Genomic DNA, 16,093 nt, shown 5'->3' with positions numbered 1-16,093 from the left:
CGTTTTTTATTTTTGAAATTAACCAATTTTTTTTCTTTATGTTTGAAAAATAAGTAAATATCCTTAATTTATTAATTATTTTTTAGTTAATTCTAATGGAATCACAATGATTACAAATGTAATCCTCAAATTTTGCTCTTTCTTGTGGTGTAAGACAAACAATTTTTTCAAAATGTTTCACTGGATTTAATTTTAAAAGTAATGGATTGGGAGTTTTTGCTCATTTTCTATACATAAGGAGAAAATAGGTTGGTTTTAAAGATAAGGAGGAGAATTATCAACTGGGGAAAGTTTTTTTTCCTCAAATTTATGTTTCTGACAACTTCGTTTCAACTTTCAAGTGATCATATTTATGATATTAAAAATAGAAATTAATTAACTATATATATATATATGTGTGTGTGTATGTATTATTTTCTATAAAGCACACATTGGATTAACAACTAAATACATTTTCGTATGTTGAAATTAAATTATTTAATACAGTTTATTCTACATTATATAAGGTCAACACAGACTAATTTGTTAAGAATTTATGGAGGAGCCAAAATTTTGGCACGGCTTGTTGTTGCTGTTATAATTGTCAATCATGTTGAATGTTAGCATAAATATCAATTTTTGCTTTTACAATTTATACTATATCATAGAACAAAAGATTAATTTTAAATGTGAATATTTCACGGGTTAATTTCAAATTACAGATTAATAATCGGCTTGATTCAGTCGAAAGAAAGAATATTATATTCTCAAACTAAAAAGAAAAAGAAATGAACAGTACACCCAAGAAAAAAGGGAAAAAAAAAATATGAATATTGTAGTAGAGAACATGATCTGATTTTGTATGGATATTATAAACTTAACTTTTTCTTGTGAAACTTCATGCATATTACCTTGACATAGGTAGTCATTAATACTGTTTGCTGTATCAGATGCCGTTGGGACCTTTTATCCATTTTTTTAGATACAATATGGGCTACCTACCCTGTTTGAAAGCAGTGGCCAATAGAGAAAAAGAAGAAGCACATTCTATTGAGACTGCTACGAATGGAGAAGGACATGGTGATCAAAACAAAGTGTCAAAGAAAGAGCACAGTGTGGATATAGGAGGAAATAATAAGGAAAAGACTGAAGCCCCCCTCCAGAAACCACAAGATCAAGCTGTCCAGAAAGCACGAGATCAACATGAGCAGAAAGAAAAATCCAGTGAAATTTTGGCGAGCACATCATTAATGGTAGCAACAATAATCGCAACTGTCGCGTTTCAAGCAGCCTGCCAAGTTCCCGGTGGGTACAATGGAGGAGGCGAGCCAAATCTAAAAGAAAATAATTCGTTCAAAAGATTTATGAAATTTAACTCCGTGTCTTTTGGTTTATCAGCCTTCTTAATGTGTTTTCAGTTCATAGTTGCCATTCTCCCACGATATTTCCACATCCCATACCCACGACTCTTTATATTCTTGCTGTCTGAACTGTCCCTTCTCTGTATGGTAGGAGCTTTTCTATCTGCACTCTACACCCAAAATTCTGAGCCTTCTGATTCTGCTGCAACTGGTACTTACGTTGCCTTGTTTCTTCCATTATTCCCTTTCATGCTCATATTTTACGCTCATTATATTTTAAAACACGTTTCCAAGTATCGGTTTCCCTTTTTCTCCTCCTCATATTTTTCTAAACAATCCTTTGCCCCAGAATAAGGTTCCTCAACTCAAAAAGCACCCAAGCCTCTCTGTTGTTTATTTTATCTATCCTCTTATCACCATGTCTCCTTTCTTCTCCTTTATTTCTCTGGCAATGGCCCCAGTTTGATTTCTCACTTCTTGTGTGTTTGTTTAATGTCAAAAACAAGGATTGCTGTTTCTTTCATTGGCCTCTATGAATAGGTTGCTATCAGATAGCATGTTAATTTGTCTGTATTAATCTCTAATGTTTTATAATGCATATGTAAGTTCTGGACTTCTGGAGTGATATCTGTTCTTAATACTGCTGTTATGTTGTTACTAAGTACATAAATTTACAATCTATAAGGATAAATTAGATATTTGCTAATAATTGCATAAGTCATTAAGCAGAGCTTAATTAACTAAGTTTCAATAGTTACAAAGTTCATTTCTGTTATAAATTATAAATGTCTAGTGGGCTGAGTACTGCTCTTACATTTCTGGTCTAAATAATTAGACACTGATCTTTTGCACCAGTTTCTTTATCTTATTTTTATTTTTTAGATTTGGGATTACAAGTGGTAGAAAAACCCAAGCCTTAACTAATCCATATATTGGATTAGACCTCCACAAGGCAACTTCAGATAGGTCATTAGGAATCAATTGCCAGAATTTTATGAATACTTTGAACTAGAAAAATAAAAAAAACAACCTATGATTTCATTCGTCCATTAACGTATTAGAGTTTAATTTCTTTCATGAACTATTGGCTGTCAATTTAGGCTTTGAAATTAGATGCTATCCCTTTTACCAGTTTCTTTTTACTTTTTGGAAATTAAATAATTCCTACAAAATTGCTTTATAAATCGAGTGTGTCAATTTGTAGTTTACTTTAATCGTTAGTAATAGCCTATCACTAATAGGAGACCAAAAATGTTTAGCAGAATTTGTGAGACAGTGGAAACGAATTAACGATGCTTCAATTTAAGAAGCCTAAGGGAGAGAGAAGTTTTGTGTGTGTGTGTGTGTGTGTGTGTGTGTTTTGAGGAAGAGGGGACATTGGTTAGTACATGCCTTAATATCGTTTTCCTTCATGGTCTTTGTCCTTAAAAGGAGATTTCAATGGTACTTGCATGGGAGAAATTATTCATTCCACCGGGAGGACCATATTAACAATGCCTAATGCATTCCCCCTCAATTACATTTAGGCATTTGTGATAACTTATTGAGTCAAATCTTAGTTACTAATCCTGATATTTTTTAAAACAAAATAATAATAATAAATAAAGCAGTAAAAACACACACAAGTTTAATATTAAAGTGAAAAATCAAATAAGAACCTCTTCAGTGAATCTTGTGGAAAAATCACTATAGGAAAAGCAGATACAACCATCTACTAATAAAAAAAATTGTTCAAATATAGTCTCTATTGTGACCTCTATAAATATCTCGTTTGCCTTGACACCAATAGCCCAGAACCTCTAGAATTTTCCTAATAAGTGACTTTTCCCTATAGGAACTCCTTGTCCACATTAACCAAAGCCTATGGCACTCCAAGGAACATATGTGAAGATTTGTTGTAGGGAACATCTCTAGAAAAATTGTATTGTGGTTTCAAACTATTAAACACTCTTTAGGATTATAAGGTAAGAGGGTAAACTAACGTGGTTTTTCAAAAGGTCAAAGGTCGTGCACAAAAGCACTTTATATAGACTTGGCAAAATAGGCGGGTCAGGTCGGGTTCAGGTTAGGTCAATCGGATTGTGGGTCAAACAGGGTCATTTTAAGCGGGTTAAAAAGGGGTTAAGGTCAATTGGGTTGCGGGTCGGGTTGGGTCAGGCTGACTCGTATTTTTCACATGATTTTTTTTTTTAAAATAAAGAAAACAACATATATTTGTCATTTGGAAAGTCATGTAACAAATTACTTGATGTAAACTTTGAATTCAATGCTTATATCAATAATGAACTCAGTTAAACTTATTAATACTTATTCAATAATTTTAAAATTATATAAATCCTAACATTGCTATCTAAAACAAAATAATGCAAAGATAAGTAAAACAAATACACAAGTTTTATTTCTACACAATATCAACATCCCAAAATATAAAATAAAATTACAAATGACTTATTAGATAACTCATATGACAAAGAATAAAAACACATAAGAAATTTACAATCTTGAAAATTAATTTTATAATCTATTATCAATTGTGGTTGGCACTCTATTTCAATTTGAAATATACATTAAAATTTGATTGTTTACTTATTTATATATGATCTCTTTTATGAATATCATATCATTGTTAAGCAACACATACTCTAGGAAATTTAATAATTTATTTTGAAAAAACATTTATTTTGGATATAAATTGTTAAAAAATTGGTCTAAGCATTCATAATTTATACTAATTTGATACTTTGGCTTCACTATTTTCATACTTATGAATGTTTTTTTACACATGTCTACAATTTTAAATCTATATTTTTAACTCTACTGTAACCAAATTATCTTGGTATGTACTTTGCTATTTGATATCTAAAAATTTTTACTCATTACAGAATGCTCACTCATTACAGAATGCTCAACCATTTATCTTTCAATTAATTTGCATGCAGTTATGTAAAGTCTTAATTGTTTCCTTAAAGCTCACAACAAACAATTAAACCAATATTGTCTTAATTTTATTATTATTTTTTTTTTTACCCAAAAAAAAAAAGTTTTGAAAAATGGTTCTGGTTCGGGTTGGGTCGGGTCTGGTTGACCCACAAAAAATACGAGTCAGGTCACAGGTCAACCCGTTTTTACTTTGGGTCAAAAAATCGGGTTCAGGTCGAGTATTTCGGGTCAAGTAAGAAAATTCTGACCGAGATAGTGGTACACTACTCCTTCGCTTCAGAGCTTATAAGGCAGAAAGTAGGGGAATACTCTTTCGATGTGGGACTCCTAGGACTCCGTCCGAGGACGTTGCCAAGCATGCCTAGGGCGTTGCCATGCATGCCTAGGACGTTGCAAAGCATGCTGAGGACGGCCTAGGACGTTGCCATGCATGCCTAAGGTACCCACAATAATAATTATGAAATTGATATTTCAAGTTTCAATGATTACAATACACTGAAAAGCACATTAATACTTAATGTTACAGACTAAAAAGATCAATCTCACCATATTAAGTAACCTACAAGAGGAAAATAATTTAAGTAACATGGCGTCATGCATACCCTTTATATTTCGAAAGAAATGAAAAGGATCATTTACTTGTTTGACATATTACAAGCCTTGGTGCCATATTTTGTTTAGCCTCCATACTCAACCATTTTGATGGAAGCCATGAAAGTGGTGTAGATTCTCAGCTCTTCCACTGGGTGCGACGTTCAATGTCAAACCAGAACTAGTTAGCATTTGCTTAGTTATTTGATTGAGTCGTCTAGCCATTTCAGGTGTGAGATGATTATTCCATTCTCCAACCTTACCATTTCTAAAAAATGAATTATTTTTGAACTCATACATGTTGACTCCATCTTTTGTGATTCCAAACTCCAACTTTACCATTCCATTTTTATTCACTTCCAAACTAGACATGTTCTCAAAACTATATAGGTGCATAATCTTTTGCACCACACCTTTATCTTCCTCCTCCAAGGAGAAAGGAGGACCCATGAACTGAGCTATTTTCTTTACCCAATGTTCAGTTTCAATCTTCAAATCTTCGTACTTTAAAAATAGTACATTCTCTGGTGATTCCAAATTTGCTCTCCAATATCCTAATAAATGGTCCCAATATGGTCCAAATTAAAGGAGTTAATCCTTCACAAAAGAACTCAAACGCATCCTCCAAAGGAAGATCTTTCATGGCCGAGACTTCCTCCTTAGCACTCATCTTGTGATTAAAGTTCCATAAAGCCACAAATGTATCCTTTGAATCCCTGCATATGTAAACAATTTTGCTACTAGAATTTATAATGGATTTAATTTGGTAAGGAATTGTAGGGAATGTGTGTAGCCACTAGTGGAACATATAAGTTAAATATTTGTGGGCTTGAGCGAAGATTCACCTCAATGAAGGGTACACAATCATGTGCCAATCTTGTGAGTAAAGTTTTAGCCAACTGGTTAAAACTAATCTAGCTTAAAACTAATCTAGCCCAATGTTATTTTTGATTCACAAAGTGCTTTTGTGCCTAACCGATTAATTACTAATAATACTACAGTAACTTTTACACAAGATGAGGAATAAAATAATTGGGAAGAAGGGGCAAATGACCATTAAACTAGATATTAGCAAAACCTATGATCAAATGGAGTGGAGTTTCCTCAGAACAATTATGCATGGATTGGGTATTGATGACCAGTGGGTTTAGCTAGCTATGGAAACAGTTTGTACATCTTCCTATTCGATGCTTATATCTGGTGAACCTAGAGGGTACATTACTCCATCCTAGGGTATCAAGCAGGGGAACCCATTATCATCATACCTATCCTTCTATGTGCAGAAGGTCTATCCTTCTTAATTCGACATGCTGTTGATTCTCAAATCCTCCATGGAATTTTGTCATGCACAAACGGGGTATATATATCTCATCTTCTTTTTGCAAATGATAGCTTCATTTTCTACTAGGCCACTGTGGAGGAATGCCAACATCTCCTTCAATTATTAAGGTGGTATGAGGAAGAATCCGGTTAAGCAATCAATAGGCAGAAGAAGATAGTATTTTTTTTTAGTTGAAACACAAGACCGAATGTTAAAATGTCCATTCAGGGAATAATGGGAGCAAGGATTATGGAGAATTGTGAGAAGGACTTGGGTCTTCCAATGGTGGGGGGAAAGTCTAAGGTTAACACCTTTAGAGACCTTCAGGAGAAAACTACAAAGAGAGTTATGGACTGGAAGGAGAAATTCATTTCCGAATCGGGTAGGGAAATTGTAAGGTTGAAATTTATCAACCATCTTGCTGGCTTTATTCCGTGCCAATTTGCTTGTAATTTAGCAGTTAGTAATCCTGTATTTAGGTGGGAAATTTGTAAGGGTAGTGAGTGAGAGAGTGTGAAGAAATGCTCAAGATTGTGCAAAGAAATAGAGACTCGCGACTGGATCTCGTGAGTGACTCGCGGCTTGCAAGTCGCTAGAAGTTGCACACGTGCCAAGCATGTTAGAAGCTGAAGAGTCGCGCCAGCTGTTGCACTACAGGACAAAAGTCCCAGGCTAGCCAGGCTGTTAGTTCGCGGTTTGAACTCGTGACTCAACCCAGTTGTGAGGTCAAGTCGCCAAAATGCCCTGTTTGGGAAAAACTGATATTTCACATTCCATTCTCATCCTAGTATAAATACCCTTCATTTCCACGAAATGTAGAGAGCTTCCAGAGAGAAAATTTGAGAGAGAAACCCTAGAGAAAAACAAGATTGCCTCATCTCCAGTCTTCACTAAGAGACTCCTCAAATTCCTCTACTCTCTTCCTCTCCATTGTTACATCCTTGAGAGGTTATTGACCAAATCCTTATCTCACCACACCCACGTCTGTAAGAAGGTCTTTTGGTGCTAAGGGAAGCAGTTTGGAAGTAACCAATGGTTATTGATTGATGCTATAGGTTATAGCGAAATCCGGTAAGTTAGAAAAGAAAAAGGTTCGACGCAACCTCATTGGAGCAAAAAGCTTGGAGGGCTTAGGTACCTCGGTAGATTAGGCTTAGAGAGTTTATTGCTCTTCATGTATCCCAACTACATTTTCTAGTGGATTATTGACCACTTGGAGGGCGGCGGAGAGGTTTTACGCCAAGGGCTTCGATTTCCTCTTCGATAACACATCGCGTATTTTCTTTGTATTTGTATCTCTCTTCCCTTAATTTTTACCATTTATTATCTGTTGTGAATGTGATTTTAAATTAGTTTAGATTATTTATCAATTCTGTGTTTAGCTATGTTCATGTTCCGCACATTAATTGTTTGATTATAAGCTTGAATTGATAATTTGTAATTTGGGATCTAAACGTTCAAAGGTGTTTTACACGCTTTTTGAACATTTAGAAATTCTAATCAAAACTGTTGCTGAGACCATCCCCACTTACACTATGGGAATTTTCAAAATCCCTAAGGCCCTATGTGATACCATTAACTCTACTTTGGCAAAATATTGGTGGGGACAAATGAAGGATGAGAAGAAAATTGATTGGATCAATTGGAAGAAGTTGTGTACTCCAAAGAAAAATGGTGGCATGGGTTTCCAAGACATCCAAGCCTTAATTTAGTTTTATTTGCTAAACAAGCATAGAGGCTGATTCATAATACCCATTCTTTGTTTTATATGGTGTATAAATCAAGGTACTTCCCCAATTGTTCCTTCATGGATGCAAGTCTTGGCAACAATCCTTCTTATATGTGGCGTAGTTTGTTGGCAACAAGGGATACTATTAGGGAGGGCTCAATTTGGAAGGTTGGTGATGGTAGAAGTATTAAAGTCTCAACTCACAAGTGGTTATTACACAAACCAGTTTTTCTTGGGGAGCCTTGGTTAAATCTGTTTGAGTAATTTAATGGAGGCTAATACTCGGCAGTGGGTTAGAGAAATTTTTTTTGATCTCTTTGCCTTCTGAACCCGAATGGAAATTATGGCCATTCCTCTGCCTAGGACTGCAACCCGTGACACGCTGGTTTGGAAGGAGAACCGATACAAAACTTTTACTATGAAATCTGCCTATCAAGTAGCTCTTAGGATGAAGGAACAGGCCCAGATTGAGCACTCAACAGCTGCTTCGGATCGGCGTATTTGGAATAAGATATGGGCTTTAAATGTCCTTCCCAAAGTTCGCACCTTTCTCTGGCGAGCTTGTTCTAACATACTACCAACCCGTGGTAATTTGCACGGACGAAAATTGTAGGTGGAGCCACATTGTGGATTTTGCTGCCAGAACACAGAAACAACTGAGCACGTGCTATGGGAACGTCCATTTGCCAGAAATGTGTGGGCGCAGAGGAAAAATCCAAAAGTGTTCCAATGCAGTGTTGGATTTTTTCTCATTATTTTGGATTCTGGTGGATAGACTTACCCCTGATGAGATCAAGAAGTGGGCCATGGTGTCTTGAGCAATTCGGACTGCGAGGAACAAATTTTATTTTGATAAAGTTCAGCGGCATCAAAATCGTATATCCCTGATGAGACTCTTGGTTTCTTGTTGGAGTATTAGAGATTATGAGCAACACACTGTTAGATTTTTCAATTTGCTGCTATGGTTTCTTGGTGTCCTTGACATGTTAAAACTGCAGGGTATGCTGCTGGGCAAAATAGCATAAGTCAAACAATAAGTATGGCAAGTGATGCAACTATTGCTAAGGTAAAGTGCACTAGCAAAGCCACCAGGACAGTAGGGAGTGCAGCATTTGCTGATGGGCAACGCAGTGGTCAAGCCACACAGAGTGCACGTGCATCAACACCAGAACTGATTAGCTCAGAAGTCTTGGAAGCTATTGAGGCATTGCCATACCATGAATTCTTCATCCAAGATCGTTGAAGACTTAGGCTCCGAGAATTTAGGAAGCAGTTAGACATCATGTAAATATCGTGGAATAAGGTTTGATCCTATTCATAGGTGAGTTATGAATGAAGTTGACTTGAGGTAACAGAAAGAGTTTATAAACATTCATGAAACTTCATTAGATTATGGAACGTGTATTAAATCTAGGAAATCTAAGCTTCTCAATTTGGATAAAAATCCACATGTTTAATTCATAATACCTTGGCTGCATTTATACATAGAGATGACAACAATGTCTTCAAAAACTAAGATTAAGGATCAGACTTTATTATGATCTTAATGTCTCACATGGGTTAAATATAAACTTAACTACGTGTTTATAAGCTCTTGAACACCCTCACCTTGCAAGCCGATTTTTAAAGGTGAGTTCTATCTATGAATTTGTAACATTTGGTATCAAAGCCAACCAAAACCCCAAGTAATTGGGTGTAACTTATTGAGTATGTGTTAAAACTGCAGGGTATGCTACAGGGCAGAATGGCATAAGTCAAACTACAAGTATGGCAAGTGATGCAACTATTGCTAAGGTAAAGTGCACTAGCAAAGCCACCAGGACAGTAGGGAGTGCAGCATTTGCTGATGGGCAATGCAGTGGTCAAGCCACACAGAGTGCACGTGCATCAACACCAGAACTGATTAGCTCAGAAGTCTTGGAAGCTATTGAGGCATTGCCATACCATGAATTCTTCATCCAAGATCGTTGAAGACTTAGGCTCCGAGAATTTAGGAAGCAGTTAGACATGAGCTGACACGTGGAGAAGTCTGTTAGACACGTGGAGAAGTCTGGTGATTTGAATAACTGCTTTTGGCGCCAAATTCTAATAGTTTGTTATGATCAATGTGTATATAAACAGAGCATAGTGTATTTTATTATTCACTTCTTCCATTTTCTTGTAATCTCTCCTCCTCTTCAATCAATGAAATTCTCTCAGTTTTATTTAGAATTCTCTCAATTCTTTACATGGTATCAGAGCGACTAGCACAGTTATACTGATTTCCTAGTCTCGTTTTTTTATTCCAAAAGATTCTTGCTTATCAAACAGAAATTTCTTCGAGAAAGTTCTTGAATTCTGATTCACAGAGACTTGATTCATCTGTATCTTGAAGAATCTTTTGTTTTTCCTTTTCAATTTCATTGAATTTCATTAGAAGTTTCATACAAGCTCGTGATTAGCATCAATGGCTTAGGGAATATCTTAGTCACTCAACCACTTTTGGGAATGAGAAACTATCAGTCTTGGTCTAGAGCTATGGTTTTAGCATTAACTGCCAAGAAAAAGATAGGATTTGTTAATGGCAAGATAGTGAAACCTGAAGAAGATTCTCCTCTGTATAAAGATTGGGAAAGCTGTAATACAATGGTTCTTTCTTGGTTGATCAATGCTATGCATGTTGATGTGTCAAGCAGCATTATGTATTGTGAGACTGCAAGGGAGATGTGGCTTGAGTTGTAACGTGTGTATTCACAGGGAAATGGACCAAAGATCTATAATCTTCAACAGGAAATTTCACAAATAACTCAGAGTCAGATGTCAGTAACTGAGTATTACTCTAAATTCAAGAAGCTTTGGGATCAACTACTTCACTATGAACCATTACCAGCTTGCACATGTGGGGCAATGAAGATTCTGAGCATTGCTTATGAAAAATCCTATGTGATGAGGTTTTTAATGGGGCTCAATGAGAATTTTGAGACTGTGAGGAGTCATATTCTCATGCTTGAGCCATTTCCATTAATGAGCAAGGTGTATGCTTTGGTTCTTCAAGAAGAGTCTCACAAAGGCATTGGACATGGTTCCACCTTCACACCTAAACCTGATTCAGTGGCAATGTATGTCAACACCAAAGGATATTCTGGCAACAAAGCTGGATCCAAAAAGGAGAGGCCCTTGTGCACCCACTGCAACATGCTTGGACACACTGTGGACAAGTGTTATAAACTCCATGGTTATCCACCGGGTTATAAGCACAAAGGGAAGTTCAATGTCAGTGCTAATCAGGTTTCCTATCCACAAAGTGTTGCTAATGAAATTTCTCCAAATGCATCTGTTCAGTGTCCTATTACCAAGGCACAGTGTGAGCAGCTTCTTGCCCTTTTCAATTCTGGAGTTGATCAAGGTCCAAATCATCATGTTGCATCTGTTAGTACAAGTGGAAATGTGCCTGGTTTGACTACTGGAGCTCATGGTGTGCATGTTACAACTGGTGTGCCTTCCTCAACAGCTCTTGACAATTCAAACTTCATTGATACTGTGTCAGGTACCACTTCAAACACTTCTTTCAAACCTACTCTTCAACATTCTATTTTTTCAGCCAAAGTAGTTGATAGGAAATGTTTTCATGCCACTGATTGGGTCATAGACACAGGGGCTACTGACCACATGGTCCATTCTGTCACCTGCTTTACTTCCATTACCACTGTCCTAAATACTCATGTTAATTTGCCTAATGGTGAAATAGCTTTAGTCACACACATTGGTACTGTGAAGATTTCAGAAAAACTTACACTTTACAATGTGTTATGTGTTCCATCTTTCAATTTCAATCTCATCTCAGTCAGTCAGTTAGCTAAATCCATTTCTTGTTGTCTTATCTTCTTTGGAACCTTGTGCTTTATCCAGGCCCTTGCTCATTGGAGCACACTTGGTCTGGGTAAGGAATGCAATGGACTCTACTTGCTGGAAAGGGGCAACTCCACTTCACATTCCATATCTGCTTCCATTTCTGCTGCAATACCTTTTGTTTCTAGTCCTCATGTATGGCAANAGTTTTAACACTCCCCCTCAAGAGCATAGCTCTTGCCTTTTGACATTGCTTAGGTGGAGAAGGATATTCTACTATATGAGCAAAAATATTAATGACTCCCAATCTATTGATCAACCTTAAATGATTTTCAACCCCTAATGCCTTTGTAAATACGTCTGCCAATTGATTCTTGGTAGAGACATAGAAGGTTTTAAGTGTTCCATCAATGATTCTATTCCTCACAACATGACAATCAGCCTCTATGTGCTTGGACCTCTCATGAAACACTGGGTTTGCTGCTATGTGAAGTGCTGCCTGGTTATCACAGTACAACAACACAGGTTTGTCATGTGTAACATGCAAATCTTTCAACAAATGCAAGATCCAAGTCAGTTCACAAGTAGTTGTAGCCATTGCCCTGTATTCTGCCTCAGCACTTGATCTAGATACTATACTTTGTTTCTTAGATCTCCAGGACACCAAGGCATCACCCAAAAACACACAATAACCTGTCAAAGACTTCCTTGTGTCAGGGCATCCTGCCCAATCAGCATCACAATATGCCTTTAAGTGTAAATCTGAAACCGTGGGGAAGAAAACACCTTGTCCAGGAGTACCTTTAATATATTGAAGTATCCTGGTAGCAGCCTTCATATGTGGTGTTCTAGGCTGTGCCAAAAATTGACTAAGCCTGTGTACTGCATATGTAATATCTGGCCTGCTCAAAGTCAAGTACATTAGCTTCCCAATGAGCCTTCTATACTGTCCAGGATTAGAAATCAGATCCCCACTACCTTTAGATAACTTCAACTGTTGCTCCATTGGTGTCTGTACTGGTTTGCAACCTGTCATTCCAGCTTCTTTAAGTACCTCAAGAGCATACTTTCTTTGTGTTAGACTGATGCCAGTTTTGTTCCTTGCAATCTCCAAGCCTAAGAAATACTTGAGTGATCCCAAATCTTTGATTCCAAACTTTTGATCTAGGACTGACTTTAGAGAAGCAACACAACCAAGGTCATTACCTGTAATGATCATGTCATCTACATATACTAGCAATGCAGTGAACAAAGATCCTTTGTTATAAACAAATAGGGAATGATCTGCTTGGGACTGAACAAAACCAAGCTGTGTGATTGTGGCTGACAACTTAGTGTACCATTGCCGAGAAGCTTGTCTCAAGCCATAAAGAGATTTCATCAGCTTACATACTTTAGGAGTAGTAGTAGCTGCTGAACAAGAAGAAGAACACTCCCCCTTACTGTGAAAACCAGGAGGCAAAGTCATGTAAACTTCCTCATTCAAATCCCCATGAAGAAATGCATTGTTGATGTCTAACTGATGCAATGGCCAGGACCTAGCAGCAGCAAGAGCAAGCAAAACCCTCACTGAAACTGTCTTAGCAACTGGAGAAAAAGTCTCCAGAAAATCAAGCCCAGCCTGTTGAGTATAGCCTTTAGCCACTAACCTAGCTTTATACCTTTCAACACTACCATCAGGATTGAACTTGACTTTATATACCCATTTGCAGCCAATGGGAGATTTACCAGGTGGTAGAGTAGTCACATTCCAAGTGTGGTTGCTTTCAAGAGCCTGAATTTCCTTGTCCATGGCAGCTCTCCAAAGAGGATCTTGAACTGCCTGGGAGAAACTCTGAGGTTCTTGAGGACTAGAACCAACTGACAGCAAGTAGGACTGGTAACCAGGCTCCAAATGAGAATAAGTGAGGCACTCATCAAGGTCATAAGGATCACCAGGAGCAAATGCAGTACATGCATAATCCTGCAGGTAAGCAGGAGGTCTAGTGTCTCTAGCTGATTTCCTGAGAGGCACAGGATTTGTTTTTCTTTGGTTTGGGGACACACGGCCATACTTGTACTTGATTATAGTTTATTTACATCAATAAAGTTTCTATCATTTACCTCAAAAAAAGAAAAAAGTTTTAGTTATAAATAAATATTGAATTATCTTTGCACATAAATTTGTAAAACTTATATAATAAAATTTGTAATATTCAAAGATATTTGTATCCCTTTCTTGCTTTACATTGTGTACGGTTTTCTATCAATAAAAGTATTTCTATCCTTTTTTTTTTTAATTTAATAATTGTAATCGTATTCACTTTATTGACCATTCAATATTACTTTCAAGACAATCATTACGAATTTAGCAATTCACAAATGGCAGATCACCAGTTGATTAATTACCGATGGCCCTACCTTTGCTTTGCACCTAACTAACAAAAGAACATGACCTAAACTAATTTGTGAATATTATTTTTTTCAGTAATACTAGAAATGTAACAAATTTTATTTAATAAGTTTTACATATACAAATGTATCATCAATTTAAAAAAAAAAAATACATTATATATTTATCTATTATGTTATTGATGTGGCATCAATTACATAAATTAACGAGACAGTTTGTATATTTTTTCTTTATGCCAAATTTGTAATAGTTTTAGCATTTTTCTTAATTTTTAATGGTCTATATTGTTATTGTGTGGACTTATTTTTATGTTAATGGCATAATTTGTATATAAAAAAGAAGAAAGAAAAGGGCCTTTTTCTTCAACCAAGTTTATATATATATATATATATATATATTATGAAATTCAACCAAGTTGAAGTAATTAAGTATGTAGTAACAAGTCCCAAAATATAGAGTTTAAAACAAAATGTAATATCAAAGATTAAGAATGAGTCTCCTATGGACTTATTCACTTTTTTTTCGTAATTTATTGACCTTGTAGATTGTTAATTGTGGAAAATAGAAGGGGCGTTAATGATGAATTTATGTATAAGTGTCTATTATTTACAACTTGTACATGTAAGTAATTATTTACTATTTACAACTTGTCATCTCAGTATATTATATCAAAAATTATGAAAAAAAAGTCATGAATATTTAATTATATATGACTTAGAATCTGAACTTTAAAATTTCTGTCATGCAAGAAAATATCAAATGCTGAGAAGGCGGTGACAGTTCCAATCCGTTTAAACACTTTCAGGATAAAATCTTTAAGGGTCATGCTAACGAGTACCCTTAAAGTACTGGTTAAGAATCCAGCTAAAAGAAGTTTTTATGAGAAAAGAAAAAAAAAATCAATTAATATTTTGACAACTTTTTTCATTTCCGATAAAAGCGATGTCAAAACTTTTTTTAACTGAATTCTTAACTAGTATCCTAAGAGCACTCATTAACCTTTCCCAACCTTTAAAAAATTGATTGGAGAGGGAAGCTTGGAAAGAGTGATTCACATGCAAACTGCGAAAGAGCAGACTCTTGAGGCAGATATTGCAGACTGCAGAGGAAATGCCCAAAGTCAATTTATTGGTAGCCACACTCGTTGCAATTGTCAACTTCGCAGCAGCATTTCAACTGCCTGGTGGAACCTATATAGTGGGATGCGATTTGGTCTATCCGCCTATATTGTTGTCGGTCTGTTCTTGTAAATAAAAAATAAACGACACTTTGGGATCTATGTAATTGATCGTTCTTGGTTTGTCAACTAGTGATCATTTCTTACATGTTGCTCTTAATATGTATTGCTTGGTTTCAAATTCTATATCTGTTCCGTACATCATTCACTTTTCTTAAAGTTACATCCGGATAAATTATTAATTTTCCCGAAGGTTTAATAGTTTGATCATCGATCAAAATAAAATCCGCATAAATTGTTGGGAGGAGTATGGGATCAGATTATAATAGCTTCAATTAAACAAGAGCAACCCAAGATCATGTTAGCAAGAAACATGATCAAATATATCTAGATAAAATGATTGATAAATCTTGTCCCTATAATAATCATTTATCAATCATTTTATCACTCTTAGTCCAACAATACATATGACAGAAGATTAAGATATGATCAGACCAAGCAAAGCTGCAATGTTGGACTTCAAATCATGTCAGCCTAAAACGACATATAGCACAAGATTAAGGACTCAAACGACATGTAGCTTATACTCTCAACATTAATAATATTTGGCTAAGAGTGAAATTCACGTGTAATTAATATATTGGGTCATTAGAAAAGCTGTTAGTCTGTTAGACTAGGAGCCACTCTTTGTAGATCTCTGTTCCATGTATATAAGTAGTCTGCTGTGTTTGACAACATGTAAAATATTTTTCGAGTGTAAAATATTTTTGGTAAA

The 16,093-nt window shown here is 35.8% G+C and overlaps 1 protein-coding gene across 1 annotated transcript; it reads left to right on the top strand.

Moving 5' to 3' along the window:
• Positions 1-10,438: 10,438 nt before the first annotated feature.
• On the top strand, positions 10,439-11,962 carry LOC136065164 (uncharacterized). Its single transcript, XM_065767948.1, has 2 exons — positions 10,439-10,549; positions 10,658-11,962. The coding sequence occupies exons 1-2, from the start codon at positions 10,439-10,441 to the stop codon at positions 11,960-11,962; spliced, it is 1,416 nt and encodes a 471-aa protein (XP_065624020.1).
• Positions 11,963-16,093: the final 4,131 nt, after the last annotated feature.

Source organism: Quercus suber, unplaced genomic scaffold, assembly GCF_002906115.3.
Source record: "Quercus suber isolate HL8 unplaced genomic scaffold, Cork oak 2.0 scaffold_868, whole genome shotgun sequence".
NCBI classification, from domain to species: Eukaryota; Viridiplantae; Streptophyta; class Magnoliopsida; order Fagales; family Fagaceae; genus Quercus; species Quercus suber.
The sequence above is the reverse complement of the archived record's forward strand: the minus strand, read 5'-3'. Positions and strand labels throughout refer to the sequence as shown.